Below are 17,497 nucleotides of genomic sequence, written 5' to 3'. Positions count from 1 at the left end.
TCAGGAATGTCTTATAAACCATTCCCGAAACACCATGCATAGGCATTAGTATTTCTTATTTAAATTTACAAAACCCTGGGCCCATCCCAGCCCTACTGAGTCACTGCCATGGGAGAGCCTGGGAATAGGTATTTTTCAAAGGCATGAGCCCAGTGATGAGGCAAGTAGCCTGGAGCATACTAAATCTTCCTCAAATGAGGGACACCTGGCTGGCTCAGTAGGAAGAGCATGCAACTCTTGATCTCATGGTTGTGAGTTTGAGCCCCATGTTGGGTGTAAAGATTACTATAAATAAGTAAAAGTAAGTAAGTAAGTAAGTAAGTAAGTAAGTAAGTAAATCTTCCTCAAATGCTGATTGAATTGTATCGAGACATTCAGACCACATTAACTGTAACAATGACCTGTCCCATGAGCCTCTGTGCATATTATAGACCACCATTCAGAAGCAGGTCTAGGTTTCATTATTTGAAAAGCTCCTTGAACACTATTAAAACTAACTTCTTGCCTAATAAGAAAATACATTTATTGCTGAAGAGAAGAAAATAAAAATTATACATTTTGCTTTTACCCAGAGACATACTGTTAATTTGTTACTATTTTGATGTATACTCACAATGCTTTTTGATTGAATTAGTACAATTCTATTGAATTCTTAAAATACCATGTAGTTATTTTGGGTTACAGTTGTGGGAAGGGATTTCACTTGGGTTTCAGATTTGTTACTCTCTTGGAAGTGTTTAGATAAAGAGCCAAGAAATACACTGTTGCTCCTATGGGAACAGAAGAGTTAGTGAATATTAATTACTGTTTAAAACCTTGAATTTATATGATGAGACTTGCACGGAGCACATTTAGATTATTTGGATGTATTCTTTTTTTCCTTTCTGGTTGCTGTCAAATTATCCTTTAATGAAATCTTTCTCTTTATAGCTCTTTGCCAACTGGGCATCCACCGCATCACTGTTGATGTCATCTTTGATGTTATGAGGATGGGGCCATTGACACCGAAGCCTACAAATTGGGCAGTCCCCAGGATTGCTTTAATTGACACTGGGGAATTCTCTGCATAAAGATCTATGTTGCAACTGTCAGGTGCTTCTGACAATAAAATAAAGAACAATAGTTCTATTGTATTTAATGTGTAACTTTCCCTTTCTATCTCTGGGTGGCTCCTCCAGAGTTTTGATGATTGGGGCAGAGGAGGAAGGTGCTACCTCATTTCGGGTCTTTCCATTCTGAAGGGTCAGCTTCACTGGAGTCCAGATGCTTCACTGGAGTCCAGACATCAATATAATATTGATGTCACCACCAGCATTTCTCAAGGTGCCCTGAGGGGTTGATTTGGGTGTGAGTGTGGTTGTGGTATCCACTTCGCCATCAGCACAGATAAGACGCACAACTTTGATTTCCTTGGAGAGTCATGATAAATATGGCTGGGGTCAGATGAACCTGGATGCGAGACCATTGAAGCAAGTTATACTTTTGTCTCCTCCAAGCCAAAAGTTAAGAGTCAGTCATCGTTAATGAAACAATTCAGTTGGATATTTCATACAGAGTGCATCCTGGTATAATGGAAATAGCATGAACCAAAAATTAAGAAACCTGGATCCTATCTGGGTCCTTTATTCCATACTGATCATTTACCCTTAAGCTTGCTTCTTCTATTGTCTGAGTCTCAGTTTGCTCATCTGTCGGATAGGGGTGACAATATTGACCATGATTATGTTACAGGATTACAGGGAAGATGACGATGAGATAGTGAATAGGACTCTTTTGATGAAGTCTAATGCATTATGTAAGGTGATGTTATTAACCATAAAATAACATCAAAACAGTAATAATGATTCCTGAAAAGATTTGCAGTTAGAAATGCAAATAGGTTTATATGTGAATGTTCTAATTATCTGAATCTGTGCAGCTTATTGCTGTGGATATCATAACAAATTAGCCTTTTTTTTTTTTTAAGTAGGCTTCATGCCCAGCATGGAGCCCAATGTAGGGCTTGAACTCACAACCCTGAGATCAAGACCTGAGCTGAGATCAACTGACTGAGCCACCCAGGTGCCCCAAAATTTAGTCTTTTATTCATTAGATCAAGACAACCTGCTAAGACCTTTTACTTATTTATTAAACTTTTTTTTTGAGCTGTTTTAGGTTTACAGAAAAGAATGAATGAACAGCAGGTTTCCCTTACGCGCTCCCAATGCTTCTTCCCACTTATTTCCCCTGATATTCACATCTGGTGTTAGTGTGGTGCATTTGTTACAATTGATGAGCCAGTATAGATACATTATTATTAACTACAGTCCACAATTTGGGTTAGGGTTCACTCTTGGTGTTGTGCGTTTTGTGGGTTTTGACAAATGTATAAGACAAGTATTCACCATTATAGTATCATCCAGAATAGTTTCACTGCCTTAAAAGTCCCATCTGTTTAACCCTCTCTGCCTCTCCCTTGAAGCTCTGGCAGCTACTGATCTTTTTACTGTCTTCTTAATTTTAATTAAATTTTGCCTTTCCCTGAATTTTGCATAGCTGGAATCATGCAGTCCTTAGCCTTTTCACATTGGTTTCTTTCACTTAATAATATACACTTAAGTTTCCTCCATGTCTTTTTGTGGCTTGAGCGCTCGTTTCTTTTTATCACTGAATTAGATTCCACAATCCGGATGGACCACAGTTGGTTTATCTGTTCACCTTCCAAGGACATCTTGTTTGCCTTCGGGTTTTGGCAATTACGAAGAAAGTGGCTATAAACATCCGGGTGTGGGTTTTTGTGTGGACAGTAGTTTTCAACTCCTTTGGGTAGATACCAAGGAGCGGGACTGATGGAGCATAATAGGGTAAGAGTTCGCTTAGTCTTGTGAGAAACTACCAAATTGTCTTCCAAGGTGTCTGTGATATTATGTGTCCTCATCAGTCTTGGGTGCTGTCAGTGTTTTGGTTTTGACCATTCTAATATGTGTGTAGTGGTCACTCATTGTTTGTAATTCTCGAATAACCTATGGTGTTCAGCAGCTTCTTGTATGGTTATTTGCCATCGTACATCTTCGGTGAGGTATCTGTTCAGATCTTTTGCCCATTTTTAAAAATTGGGTTGTTTGTTTTCTTACCGTTTAAAGAGTTCTCTTTATATTTTGGAGACCAGCTCTTTATCGGGTACTTAGTCTGCAAAGACTACTCTTCTCTTCTATGGCTTGTCTTTGCATTCTCTTAATACTTGTTTTTCTTTAATTATTTAACCTCAACATCATCTTCCAACTCTTTTAAAGTACTAAGGTACCTGCAGGTTTACAGCTATTAAAGAGGATGAACAAACCGAATGCTCCATCCCTTTTCACCATTGACTGGTTTTGCAGTCGGGTGCGTTTGTAGATGGGATCAAGTCATCATGCCCATCAGCGGCTCCATCTCAGACCTCACGTTCTTAACCAGGATCCTTGCTGCTATCATCTGAGAGTCAGCCTGCGGTCTGTCGGAGTTGGCCGGGTCTTGCTGAGCTGATTGGAGCTGCCGACATTTTTGCTGACTGGAGTCATGCTGTCTTTGCCAGTTTGCTGGAATAGACACAGACACCGATTGGGTCACGCTGAAGACATTCCTGTCTTGTGAAGCAAGTCTGTTTGTATTTTAGGTTTGCCAGGACTAATGAATTAAAACATTTGGACTCTCCACAACTTGCTGTTTATCAATGCCTCTGACAGGAGGAGGGTTTTCTTTTGCACTTGCTTTTTCTAGAAGCATGACAACATCCTGGCTGGTGGAGAGGCAAGGAAAGCAGAGAGGGGTTGTGGAGGGAAGCGGAGCAGGGAGGCCCGTGGGACGCAGGGGTCTGGAGGAGAGCAGGTAGCAGTGGACTGCCCTGACAGCTGTCGTTGCCCCTCAGACTGTTGCTGGCTGCTATGCAGCAGGTGCAGGCTGCTCTCTCACTAGGTCTTCGCTCCACAAAGGCGACGACTGGCCAAGGCAGTGGCTGGCCCTGGATTACACAAGTGCAGACACTCATCTAAGTGAGGTAAGGCAGCAGGTGTGAAGACCGAACTAAACACTCGGGGCACCAGCAACTCTACCGAAGCTCTGTTAACAGCCGAGAGGAGGACAGCAGTGGTCCATTCCCACAGGCGGTGCGATGAAAAGGCAAGCTGGTTTAGGAGCTCTCCTGGCCAACACCGTGCGGAACTCAAAATCCACCCCCCTTGGCTGCTGTCATCCTTTCCGAGGCAGGCAGATGTTCTCCGTTGTGTGGAGGGGAGGGGCTCTAAGGAGCTGTGTTTACCAGTTTCATTTCCCGGGTGCTGGAAGCCTTGAGGCAAATTTCCACCTCTCGCGCTTTATTTCTTGGTGCAGGAAAGCACTGGGAGATTTAGCCAAAAGAGGAGCGCTTTTCATCCTCTGATGTTAGGATAAAATGGGTCGGTGATGGGACAGTGCATAACAATCAGACTTTTTCTCTTAGCTACAACTTTAACGGGTTTTTTACTGTTTGTTTTGTTAAATTTGAGACAGTCTGTTCTATTCCCTAGGAACAGGTGGCTAACAAGATGGTTGATTCTAAGCAGAGGAGACTACACAGAAATGTATGTCAGAGCTAAGATAAAACATATCCTGAGTCAAGTAACAGCAATTTTATATTACCCTTTTCTTACGTTGAATGTTTCATGTTATTACTTTTTTTTTTTTTAACTTAGAAGGACATGACTCGGAGTGCTTTATGGTTCATTGCTATTTGTGGTTTTAAATGAATGGGCCAAATATGATTCTAACTGGGTGATAAACAGCTGCTGGTTTTTCTCCAAAGCTATACTAGGTGTTTAATATAATCCTGTTCTCTTTCCATACACTGGGTAGGATGATTCCATATGTATGTTTGTCTAAATATACGTGTGTGTGTGTGTGTGTGTGTATGCATTTGAGTTTGCTCTATAAATAAGTGTAAAAACAAAATTCAGTGTTCTGGACACTATTTTTAGATACAAAAAAGTTATGGGAAAGAGTTGGAAACCTTGCTCTGAGAAAATGTCCTGATAAACAGTTCCCAGAATCTTGCTGAGGATGGTTAAAGAGATGATTTATATTTTGCCATTTTTAGAGACGTTTTCCTAAAAATATCACTCAGAGTTTTTGGTTTACTGTCTACATGAGAAGGAAAGTAGAGAGTTTAGGGAAGCATGATTAAAAATAGAAAAGTTACACATATGTATTTAAATAATGAAGATATCATGTATTTATAACAATCTCTTTTCCTTAGTCCCGTTGTACAAAAGTTATCAAATATCTTGGTAAAATGTATTTGGGCTAAATTCTATTATTATAACAAGGAAATATGCATGTATTTTTGCCCATCCCAACTCATCTGTAGGATGTTTTTCCATTCATTCGATCTTAGTTTATTAATGATAATTTCACAGGTACAGTAAAACATCAATAGCGTGTTTTTAAGTTCTGTCTTTTGCTTGTATCATACATTGTTAAGATGTACAACCTGATACATGTTTGATAGGTTCACAGGCAGTTAATTAGATATTTAAAGCACATAATATTCTTACTATACCTGTGGGATATTTTAAAATAGTCTTTGGTATTCTTGAAGTGGTCCTTGATACTCATTCTTTTTTTTTTTTTTTTTAAAGATTTTATTTATTTATTTGACAGAGACAGAGACAGCGAGAGCAGGAACACAAGCAGGGGGAGTGGGAGAGGGAGAAGCAGGCTTCCTGCTGAGCCGGGAGCCCAATGTGGGACTCGATCCCAGGACCCTGGGATCATGACCTGAGCCGAAGGCAGGCGCTTAACCAACTGAGCCACCCAGGCGCCCCTTGATACTCATTCTTTATCACCCATTCTTTACCACTCCATAATTCAGATCAATAATTCAGGTCCAACTTAGGCTTTTGAGTGTGACAAGCTAATTTAATATGAAGCCATCTGATGCCCTATTAGGACTTCTTTATCCTCCTCAATTAAAAATAAAACGCTATATAAGACCTGGAAGGGCCAGGGTTGGACTAGTCAGTGTGAAGGGATACTAAAAAAGTGAGGTGGGTGGAGATTTTGCTCCATCTTGTATATTTCATTCTAGATATGTATTTCCAAAACAAGGTTTTTTTATAAGCCAGAAAAAGAATTTTAAATGGGGCAGGTGAATACTTTCCATGTAGGGAAAGAAAGCTAGGAACTGGGAGTATCTTCAAAATAAGAAAGTAATGCTTACTAACTTTCCCTCCAATTTCCAAGATCCTCTGAGTATTTGAGGGATGACTTGGGTAAGTGACAACGGCTCTCTCTTGTCCTTACAGCTGGAAGACCCAGGGGAAGGCCAAAGCTCAGGTGCCCACATGATCAGCACAGCCAGGGTACCTGCGGATAAGCCAGTACGCATCGCCTTCAGCCTCGATAATGCCTCAGGTACGCTCTGCATGCAGGGAGAGGGCCACCTCCCTGCCCGTCACCGCTTTGCGGTCATCTTTTCCTGTTCCACAAAGGGTGTTTAAAAATGGATGCCTGGGGATGCTTGGGTGGCTCAGTCGGTGAAGCATCTGCCTTCAGCTCAGGTCATGATCCCGGGGTCCTGGGATCGAGCCCCGCATCGGACTCCCTGCTCCACGGGAAGCCTGCTTCTCCCTCTCCCTCTGCTGCTCCCCCTGCTTGTGCTCCCTCTCTCTGGCAAATGAATAAATAAAAAAAAAATCTTTAACAAAAAGAAAAAATGCATGCCTGGCATGACCTAATGATGGGGCGTGTGATTTTTCATCAAGCATTATTGGAGCGTGGCTTCCAGAAATGCCTCTGGTGATGCCGCCCCAGCCTCCGATCCTCTGTGCTTTAGCACATTTCTCCTTCCTTTTTACTTTCCCCATTTAGCTTTCTTTTATTATAAAATTCCCAGGGCTATAACAATTCCTAATGATTCCAACGTATGTCATCATTGAAACTGTGTGAGGAGACGTTTATTAAAGCGCTGGCAGTTGGTTAGGTGATGTAAAAATATCACGGTTCCAGCAGCATTTCTTGGAGCCCAAGTTCCAAAGCCTGGTTTCTCACTGGTGCTTCCACAGTTCAGGCTGAACAAACAGACTGCAGCCAGAGTGATGAATGGGACAGGTGAGGCAGACCCTCTTGAAATAGTAAGGTCTGAGGTGAAGCTGCCATACTTGGAGCCCTTTGTCATGACTCCCTTCAGTGACCTCTTAACACACATATTGAATTATACCACCTATGACGGGGACCCCAGGTGGTGTGAGGTCACAGACGTGAGGAAGGGAACTCTTGGATCTCTGTCACTGGCATCAGCCTTGGCTCTCAGTCTGTCATCGGTTAAAGTCCACAATCACATGCTCAAACAACATTACTGTTTCAACCTTGGGTCTTTTGAGGGCTGATTCTGTTTACCTATCGATCGATCAATCAATCAATCAGTCATCTATTTTTCTTCCTACACTGCCCATGTAGGGGTAATATTTTAAGAAGTAATAATTGACAAGAAGCAAGTTTATCCCTAAAATAGTGCAAAGTAAGGATCTGGGCTCTGTGAAGTCTGGCATTATGCAGCCAATTCAGGCTTTACTTATACCAAGCGATTATGGTGGTGGCCCGTCTGCCCCCGTTTTCCTGGATTGTGCAGCCCCCAGTGGAGGATTTGTTCTAGAGTAAGATGAGGTGAAGCCTTGACTCTTCATTGTCTGTTCTTTCAACCCTCTTTCCATGGCCTGCTGTTGTCCTGGATCTCCACTCGGGTTGCCTTGAAACACAGTGGTGAAGGGAAATCCTCCCAAAAGGCAAACCAATCCATCCCAACAAAGAAATGATGACTAACATTAATTGCATTTCTTTTGTATTAGGCATTCATATGTATTATTTCATATCTCTAAAATAACCATGCAATGTAGGGGCGCCTGGCTGGCTCAGTGGGTAGAGCATGTGACTCTTGATCTTGGGGTCCTGAGTTCAAGCCCCATACTGGGTGGAGAGATTACTTAAATAAGTAAATATTAAAAACAATAACTATGCAATGTAGACATTAGTATTGCCAATTTGCAGACACAGAGCTTGAGGTCCAAAGACCACACTGTTAGTAGGTAACAGAGTTATGATTTAAATGCAGGTCTCTAGACTTATGAATCTGAACTCTATTATTCTATATTACTACTCTAAAAAGAAAAAGAAAAGCCCCTCCTGCTTTTATGCATTTCATAAATGTAAGATTTTGAGGAATAGTTCATGCTTGAGTGGCTAGCTTTCAAGACAGATACATGTAAGCTCCCAAATCTGGGAGAAAGAAGTATAATTTACTTCCTTGTGATCATGTCCCATGTGAGCAGAACAAGTGTTGTTACAATCAGCAGTCTTACAAAGACAATTTCAGTATATAAAGCTTATTTATTCCAAGCAATATTATTATATCATAATTTTGGATGAGACAAATAAATACACTGTTTCTTCATCTTTATTAATTTATTAAGATTTTATTTATTTTTGGGAGAGAGAGAGAGAGAGAGAGAGAATACGCACGAGCAGGGGAAGGGGCAGAGGGAGAAGCAGAACTCCCCACTGAGCCAGGAGCCCGATGTGGGATTTGATCCCAGGACCCTGGGATCATGACCTGAGCCAAAGACAGACGCTTAACCGTCTGAGCCACCCAGGCACCCTCCTCGTCTTTATTTTAACAAAATTTAATTTATGTACAGAAAAGAGCCATGGAGAGGTGAATCTTGATCTTTGGGTTGCATAAATAGATTCTTCCTTGAAATACAAAATACACAACTTGTCATTAATTTGCCACCATCCTTTGAAGGATATCGGCCCCTGACTAGGAGCTCTTGTATGTTTTTTTAATCAGTCAATTTAGATTGATTCGTTCCAGTCTTTCAAATGTCCCAAGAATGCCCACTTTTGAAATTCATGTTTTTTAATACGGTAGCTTCAAAAAGGGGTTGTCATTTATTTCAAGTAATTCCTACTCTCTAGTTCCACAAAAAGATGCTTGGGAAGATTTGTAAAGAAACTGCTAAAATTAAAAAAGAACTTTTTCCTATGATCTATGTGTCCTCATATCTCTAAAAAGGCATCTAACTAGAGAATCCAAGGCAGGAGTGGGTTTCTGTGTTTCTTAACCTTTCTTAAAATAATGACCTGAGAGCACTCACCAAAAATACATGTTCCAAGGCCCTACTCCTATATATTCTGGGGCAGTAGGGACAGATGGAGGTCCAGCAATCTGTATTTCTGCATGCATATGAAGTTGTGAGTGCACAGAAAGATGCTTTGCAGATATTTGGAGACACTCCCTCTGAATTCTTGACTATGGAGCCTGTGGAGTGTCATGGAGAACAACACTTGCCATCACGCATGCTGTGCATGCCTTTTGAATTCCGCTGCATTCTGGACCACACATTTAGGGGGAAAACAAGGGCAAGCATCCTAGATTTCCATAGTAAATGGGGAAACTAAGATGGAATTTTGGTAAGTAATTCCATATTTATGGATTTATCACTGAGGGGTAAGCAGAGTCCATGAGAAAGGAGTGCTCATTCTTTTCATTATATTAGGCTTTTTTTTTTTTTTGCATATTTTTCTGAGATGATTTGGTGTAGAGGTTAAGGACATAGGGCTTGGAGTCCTCAAGACATGGTTTCTAGACCCATCTCCATCGCTATTTGTGTGATCTTGGGTAAGTCACTCAATTTTGCTGAACTTCAGTTTCCCACAAGGTGTATATAGTGATAATTCACACAGTGGTTGTAAGAATTAAATAAGACTATATAGGTAAAGCGTTTAGCATAGTGCTTGACACAAATTAAGGACTCGACTGGTCCTTGTATCTATGATAATTGATTCTGGAGTATTAAGGAGAATATAAGCATCTTAAGCAGTTTTAAGGATTTGGGGTACCCCTGCCTCTCCTCTTATCAATTAGCTGAACTTAGTTTCTATGCTTTAGTGCTCTCCCAAAGGTGGGTGAGATGTGCAAATACGAAGTATGGCATGATCCCTCCTGTGGGTTTCATAAGGCAAAGAGAGTTGAGGAAAAATCTGTGTCACCCAGAGCAGATGGGAACAGCTTCTTGGGAAATGTGATAGTCAACCTGCTCTTGAAGACAGGTGGGGTATTGACAGACAGTGTAGGAAAGGTGCCAAAAATGGGGGCTATCCAACTTTTAACCATTCTTCCTTTTCCTTTCAAACAAAAAGACTGAGCAAAACCTAAGAGTCAGGAAGAGCATGATATATCCATCAAATAGTAAAATTCTTGTCAACTGGAGCAGAGGTTTGAACGGTGGAAGAGTGGCATGTCATTTAACGAATGATGCTTTGAGCTTTACTTTGAATATCTGTGTATATAGCCATCAACTAGAGTTAACAATATAATCCTAAAAGTTCAACAACAGAGTTTGGATTTGATCAGGAACAATCGAGTGTCAAAAGTTCTTGAGCAAGGAAATGATAGGATGAAAATGGTAAATGTTCGATTGGTGGAACAGTCTGGAATGTGTAGAGATGAGAGAATGGAAGAGGCTTTTTATAATGGTACAGAGACAAAGTACTGAGTGCCTGGATCAGACGATGGAATGGGATGACTGAATTCAGAGTACATTAGGAAGGGAGGGTTGAAAGGACTCGGTGACAGACTGGCTCTGGATGGGGAGTTGATCATGGCTTATTGATGGCAGAATGTGCCACAAGACTCCAAATAGACTGTGGACCTCCAGGGGCTTAAATACAGGAAGCAAATTTTTAAGGGGGGAGAAAAAGCCCTTTAAAATACAATCACCACTTCTAGCCTATCATCAGAAGCCTTCATTAAGTAACACTTAGCTAACCACAGTTCCTGGAGGCAGCAATGGCTATTTTTAACAAACTAATGATATGATTGACATTACTTCTAAACTGGGAATTCCAAAGAGTTAACTTTCTAAATTGGGACATTCATGGAGTTAGTTTTCCCAATAGAAAATATGCAGAAGAGAAACATGAATCCCATCTCTTGGGTTATTAGAGAATCACTGGCTCTTCTCCAGCTGGAGAGAATTTAGAGTTGGACTGACATGAGGATTTCATGTTCATTACTTGAGAGTTTTCTTTATTTCAGTCAAGCTATAAAATCTGCTACACTCAAGTGTGAATTTATACCTTGGCTGTAGGGTTCTTTTGGTGGTTGTTGTTGTTAAGTTTTTAGGGTTTTTTTAAGAAGGAGTCAAGGATACTAGTATCAGCCCAAGCCAGTAGCTTTCAACATTTTGTTTTTAAAAAATTCTTTCAAGCTATTAGAATTTTTCATATCTGGGCTTGAATTAATCATATGACATTTAGTTAAAAAAAAAATCCAGGACCCATTCTGTTGAGATCTCTTTTAAGTAGTACTATTCTCCTTACATATCAGGGTGTTTGTGTGGCAGCGGGAATCATGTGGGGCAGCTGAAAGAGTGAACGTTGAATCTAATTTCACTGGACGTTGTGTGAATGTCGAATGTGCACAAACTGGTTATCAGCAAAATCATGATGCCAGTGAAGTGTCTCTTGTCATTGTTGCTTTCCTTCAACTTTTTCTACCTTTGGTACCTTTAGGTATTATTTCCCTCCCCCTCCTCAGGGCCCTAATGTGTCCTGTCTTCTCTTTGCTCCATGCTCTTAATCCTTGTTCCCTGGAAAGATTCTGGAAAACCTCATTCCCACTAAGCATTAAATGAATGAATATTGAGGTTTACTTTAAAAAAAAAAATCTCTCAGAGTGTTTTTTCTTTTTTCTATTATTATTATTATTTTTTTAAATATCCACAGGGGAATCGGTAGGAAGTCAAGGGTTAAATCTCCCCCTGGAATTTTGCCAGCCAGTGAAGAGTGAGGATGGTCTTTGGGAGAATAGGGGCTTGGGGAGCCTTTCTGAGCTCTTTCAAGTTCACCTTTCCTAACTCTGACCCTGCCTCCGAAGCTGTCTCAGCACGCTGGGACAGCAAGCAGTCAAACTCCCTCATAGGTCCGGTGGGAGTCGAGGGGGGAGGAGTCTCCTATATTTACATCTTTCATGAAGCACAGAGTTGAGAACCACAGTAGAAATGTAATCATTAAATACTATAAAATCAATAATACAATATCTGTAACCACTTTGAGTTTGTTATTCCGATATCAGATGAAGGTTCTTTGAGATACAGCTGGATTTATCAGTTGGTATCTGGTGCTTAAGGCCCCAAAAGCCGGACGGAAGTCATTGTTTGTTGAATACCTAGATGCTTTTACTTATATCATCTCATCAATTTAGACTGGTAGCAACTCTGTGGGAAGATGTCATTATACCCATTTCACAGATGTGGACCATTGGCTAAGGGAGGTTAAGGAACTTGCCTCAAATCAAGCAGTTAATAAGTAGTAGGAAGGGATTCAAAGCCGGGCCCTTGGGGCTGTTTTTGCTTGATTACCCATTTGAAGGTAAGGGCCATGTAATGAGAGAGAAACATGATTGTTTCTGACAGCAAAGAGCTTCCTCAACAGCCATGGGAAATGGTGGAGAAAGGTTAGTTCTGGTATGTTTTCATAAAGCAGGAAAGAGGAAAAGTTGAGGTAAGTTTTATTGGGGGTGTGCTGAGAAATAAATATACCTCCCCTGGCTCTTTTTGAAGCAAATGTTTCTGGGCAAATATGTTATAAGCTAAATAAGTAAAAACATTCTTACAAAAAATAAATTGGTAAGATTCACAAACTCTTAGCTACAATAATAGTGGCTAGATGAATGTTTCTAAGAAACATAAAACCTGTCTTTAAACTGAATCAGGTCTCTCTATGTGGAGAAATCTCATTCAGTCTGTTTGATGTATGATTTTTTTTTTTCAAAGATTTTATTTATTTATTTGTCAGAGAGAGAGAGAGAGCGAGCGAGAGAGAGAGCACACAAGCAGGGGGAGCGGCAGGCAGAGGGAGAAGCAGGCTCCCTGTTGAGGAAGGAGCCTGATGGAGGACTTGGTCCCAGGACCCTGGGATCATGACCTGAGCTGAAGGCAGACGCTTAACCGACTGAGCCACCCAGGCATCCCTTGATGTACGATCTTGTTTGTAGGTACTGGCTGAGGTGACATGATGATTACTATTAATTATAAAGAATTGACGATCTGTTAGGTGTCAGACCAAATCGCTGCCTGTACCCGTATCCATGTCTGTACTTTTAATTTGATGGCCCTGAAAATCCAATGTGTATTAAAGGGTTCACACATCCAGTGTTTAACAAGCAGGAAGCAAAATTTCAAAAAGCTTTTGATGTGTCTCAAAATGATGTGATGCTCTAACAAGACCCAAGGTATACAGACATGTTTAAAAAGTTTTTTTTTGATATATTAGTAATGTAAGTTGGCAGCCTTAGATCACTTATTTCTAAAACTAAAATACGAATCTTGATTTAGATTTAAAATGAAAGTACTCAAAGACCTTTCATGCATAAATTAACATTTTAAAAGTAATATTTCATTTGGAAAGTGTTTGCTTTGATAGGGAAGTAAAAGGGAAACCCTTCTTAAATTCAGATTTAAATGAAGATAGAAAACCCAGGAGACGTGAGGTCGTGGCTGCACCAGGGAAATCTTTCTTAACCGGCATGGGGAGAGCTAAGTAATCAGAAGCAGTGATTCTCACCCTGCCTCCTGTCTGTATTATTCAGATGAGAAATAATACCTTCAACCCTCACCATCATACACATACTCTCATATGCACACATCCACGTGCAGGTGCCTTGCCCCCCATTACCCCTTTGGTTGGGTTTATGCTGAAAAGGAATGGAAAGTAAGCTCAGTTATATCAAATATTCATTATTATTACTGATTATTTCCTAGGTGCCCGGCTTTAGGCTGAATGAATTGACATATGCATTCCTTTACTAATAAGTTTTTGAGACAGAAGAGGAGAAACCAAGTCTCGAAGAGATTATGTTGGTTGTCCACGTTAAAAATGTGGCTGACCTGAGCCCTGCAGAATGTGGACTGACCCACTGTGTCTTGAGTGGTTAGAAGCTTTCACAGTTCCAGGAACCTTTTTGCATGAGCCTTGGCACCCTAGCTGTTGCCCAAACCCATCTGCCTCCTAAGTGTGAGTCTGTTCCCAGTGCCCGAAGGATTATCTTCAGGACTCCAGCGGGCAGGATAGCTACGTAATTTGTGGAGGCACAGTACTAAAACCCAGGGCTACTTGCCCAAGAATTTCAAGTACTCTCGCTAGAACATTACACCAGGAGCCGCACCTGGGGGAAGGGCTCTGTGTGTCTGCGAGCACACGTGCCCCTGGGGCCAGCCCGGACTGCAGAAAATGCAGTCAAATGGAATGGATTCTGGGCAGGGCTGCCTCTTGAGTTTCTGGCTGGGGAGTGGGGTGGGGCTTGGGAATGCCCTCTGAGCGTGGTTTATCTCTGTCCTGAGGTCTTCTCTGTGTGGAAACCTAAACTCTTCCTGCCAAGGATTTGTCCGCAGTTATGCCCGGGTTGGAGAGCCCAGTGGAAGGGGGAGATAATGGATCCCAAAGTCCGGTCAAGATGTTGCCTAGAACAGTGGTTCTCAACTGCTGCTTTGCAGGCCTGGTCTGGCTTTGATGAAGTTGTCACTTCTCCGAAGTACGACGAAAGAAATAAGGGCACGGCAGTGAGGTTTTCTTGATGTGTGTTTGCTTTTGTCTCTAAAGCTGAATTTATCCATTATAATGGACACTTTTCTATGATTATGTTTGTCTTAAAATTTGGGGGCTAAAATGTTCTCTCTGTCATAAAGAGACACTAATGATACATGGTAGGTGTTCTGAGTCATCTTCACCAGCTGAATAAAAAGTTGGACACTCTAAGGCATGATTCCCAATGTTTTGAGGAAAATTTCACTGTCTCATGAAATACAAAAGTCGGGGAGCTCATGGCCCAGAAAGCGAAGAAGAGCAGAGTAGTATAGGGAAGAGCCCTGCGCTGGGAAACACCCCTTAGTCTTACGAGACTCATTTCCTTTGTTGGGGCCCTTGTCCTTTGCTCTGCACGGAGTCCTGGACCAGATGATGGCTTAGCCCCGTCCAGCTGCAGCATTCTCTGAAAACTCTGACCACATAGCTCTCATTGCTAAATAACAGTGAGGATTTGGATTACAGACCCAGTAGGTCCCACTTATCTGATTCACAGAGGAACAGAGAGAAGACAATTTAAGGAAATCTGAAACAGAATAACCACAGAAGCAACTCAACAGCTGTTCCAGGGATGCTGAGACTATGTACTATGGCATGTCATAATGGTTGGGATACCAACAAGAAAGTTCTATCTTAAGTACCATTGACTTAGTCACGTGTTTTGCAAAACAGGCAGCGAACATCTGCTTATCAAAAAAACACCAAAAAACAACCCTTTAAATTCTTTCCTTTATATTCCGTTCTTTAAAAATTTTTAGGATACATTTTGCTTGGTCCACTAAAGCCCACAGTGGCATTTTGAAAAATGAAGTCAATGAGTTATTTTTTTAAATAATAATACATTAAAAAAACACGACAAAGTGATTTGCCAATTTAGCAAGAGCCTGAGTCCCTACCTTGCACATCAAAGGCATTCAATGACTATTTGGTAAATAAATATATTTTAATAAAAATGTACTTGCATTCTGATTTTGTCATATCATAAGCATATCTGGTAACTGCTCTCCTTTAAAAAAAAAAAAAGCCAAGTTTGCCAGAGAGAAGGTCTCTTCTCTTGTATAGCTACTGTACAATCCACTTTGTGCTTCTGAATTGTCAAAACAAACCTAACTGCTCTCAGGAACGCCGATCCAATGTCACTGTCAAAATGTTTCACAACGATTTGGCCAAATGTTGGTGGAACAGCTGTGCTACTAGTCTGTCTGAATCCTTTTCCTCCTTCCCTTTTGGCCCAATCCTGTGATTCATCGTTCTGCTTTTAGAATACTTGCCTATTTTTAAAACCAGTCAAAGAAGGCAGCCGCTGTTTAAAAGAAAACACACCGCACATCAACTCAGAGCAGCTTTGTAAGCAGCTTTGCAAGCCCTGAAATTTCTGGCCGGCAGGGATGCCAGACGAACCAGATGGCACCAGGCAGTGGAAGGCAGGCCTGGCTTTCAGACTCTCGGTCGTCTCCTTACATCTGTCTTCGGTTTTCTTATTTCCGCTGCCGTTTCCCGCTTGGATTAATCCAACGTGAACCTTCTTTAACCAAAGTCTTATCTTTATTTTGCTTGTCATTACAACATCCATTACATGTTTCTTTTTTTTTTTTTAAGATTTAATTTATTTATTTAATTGACAGAGAGAGAGAGACAGCGAGAGAGGGAACACAAGCAGGGGGAGTGGGAGAGGGAGAAGCAGGCTTCCTGCTGAGCAGGGAGCCCGATGCGGGGCTCGATCCCAAGACCCTGGGATCATGACCTGAGCCGAAGGCAGTTGCTCAACCAACTGAGCCCCCCAGGCGCCCCTCATTACATGTTTCTATGTCAGTGAGTTAGACAATTTTTTTTTTAACTCAAGAAATCCAATCTTCAGCCTCGTCCACAAAATTATCAGCATGTTTACCTGTAAGTGCCACGGTTTGACTATAGGTGATGATGTAGATTTCTACAATGCGGTGTATTAATTCTGGGGCATACCTGTATTGGCTATTTACTTTACTACAGTGAAGGCATTGAGTAACCTGCTTCTTCTTTTTTGTAATTAAGCAGGAAGGAGTGTGACTTCACAGGCAGCAAGGTGGATTAAATCCCAGGAAGCCTTGAGCTCCCTTCCCCGCTGACTTTTAGGATTCTGGAAGGCACTATCTATTCTGGTACTTTACAGAAGTGGTTTCTCCTTCTAACAAGTGCCTGTTCGTCTGTGATTATTAGGGGTGGGATGCCAAAGTGTAATAAGTTCCCATTTACCTGTGTCAAGTTGTTCTGGCCTCGAACTCAATGAACTGACATAATCATGATGTCTGGCTTATTGATATTTTATTGAGGTACATTTAAATGTGCCTTAGACCCAAATCAGGTTACAAACGACAGCTTCCATAATGAAGGCTACCTGTAAAGGGTCGGTAGCAGCAAGTGAATATCTCTGTCTTTTGGCCAACTGTTTGCAGATGAAGGGGTGGACTTGAAGAGCCACAGTATCTGGCAGAAGTTGTCATTCTGAGTAGGAAGAGAGCCCTGAGAGGGCCTGGGGATCGGATCTCCTTGTGTCCTCTTGATTCAGTCCTCCAGCCTGCAGCAAGGGTCTTGGGGAGCTTTTCCCCATTTCTACCTCCTGTGTGAAGCAGAACAGAGTTAGTGAAACTGTGGGCAGCCACAGTCTGGCACAGGAAAAAGTGGGTGCAAATTGGGCTATGCGTTACCATTGTCTTAAGCCACTTTTAAATGCGAGTATTATTATACTACTCTTGGCTAAAATATACCAGAAGCTATTAATTGCTGTGACCCTTGAGGTGTTTGGCAGAGGCAAAGACTGTCCTTGTTTGAATTATCTTCCTGGTAATTATCTTTGGTGCCTTCAAAGAACTGTACTGCCTTAGAAGCC

General features: G+C 41.4%; 1 protein-coding gene across 6 annotated transcripts in view; it reads left to right on the top strand.

The window, feature by feature from the left end:
• The window catches only part of MAP3K7CL (MAP3K7 C-terminal like), a 64,736-nt gene that overhangs the window by 23,119 nt on the left and 24,120 nt on the right, over positions 1-17,497 (top strand). For 2 of the 6 annotated variants that reach the window (XM_081799171.1, XM_081799156.1), the window contains exons 1-3: positions 3,744-4,015; positions 4,524-4,577; positions 6,297-6,405. In XM_081799171.1, the coding sequence (XP_081655297.1) occupies positions 4,542-4,577; positions 6,297-6,405 (145 nt within the window). In that variant the 5' untranslated portion in view covers positions 3,744-4,015; positions 4,524-4,541. Of the gene's footprint in view, positions 1-2,813; positions 2,844-3,743; positions 4,016-4,395; positions 4,413-4,523; positions 4,578-6,296; positions 6,406-17,497 lie in introns of those variants that run through there. The other 4 variants (XM_081799163.1, XM_081799180.1, XM_081799190.1 and 1 more) reach the window with 4 other exon arrangements.

The sequence above is a fragment of the Leptonychotes weddellii genome, chromosome 1 (assembly GCF_054177405.1).
Source record: "Leptonychotes weddellii isolate Sample4059 chromosome 1, ASM5417740v2, whole genome shotgun sequence".
Classification (NCBI taxonomy): Eukaryota; Metazoa; Chordata; class Mammalia; order Carnivora; family Phocidae; genus Leptonychotes; species Leptonychotes weddellii.
This window is presented reverse-complemented; position numbering and strand designations above follow the sequence as displayed.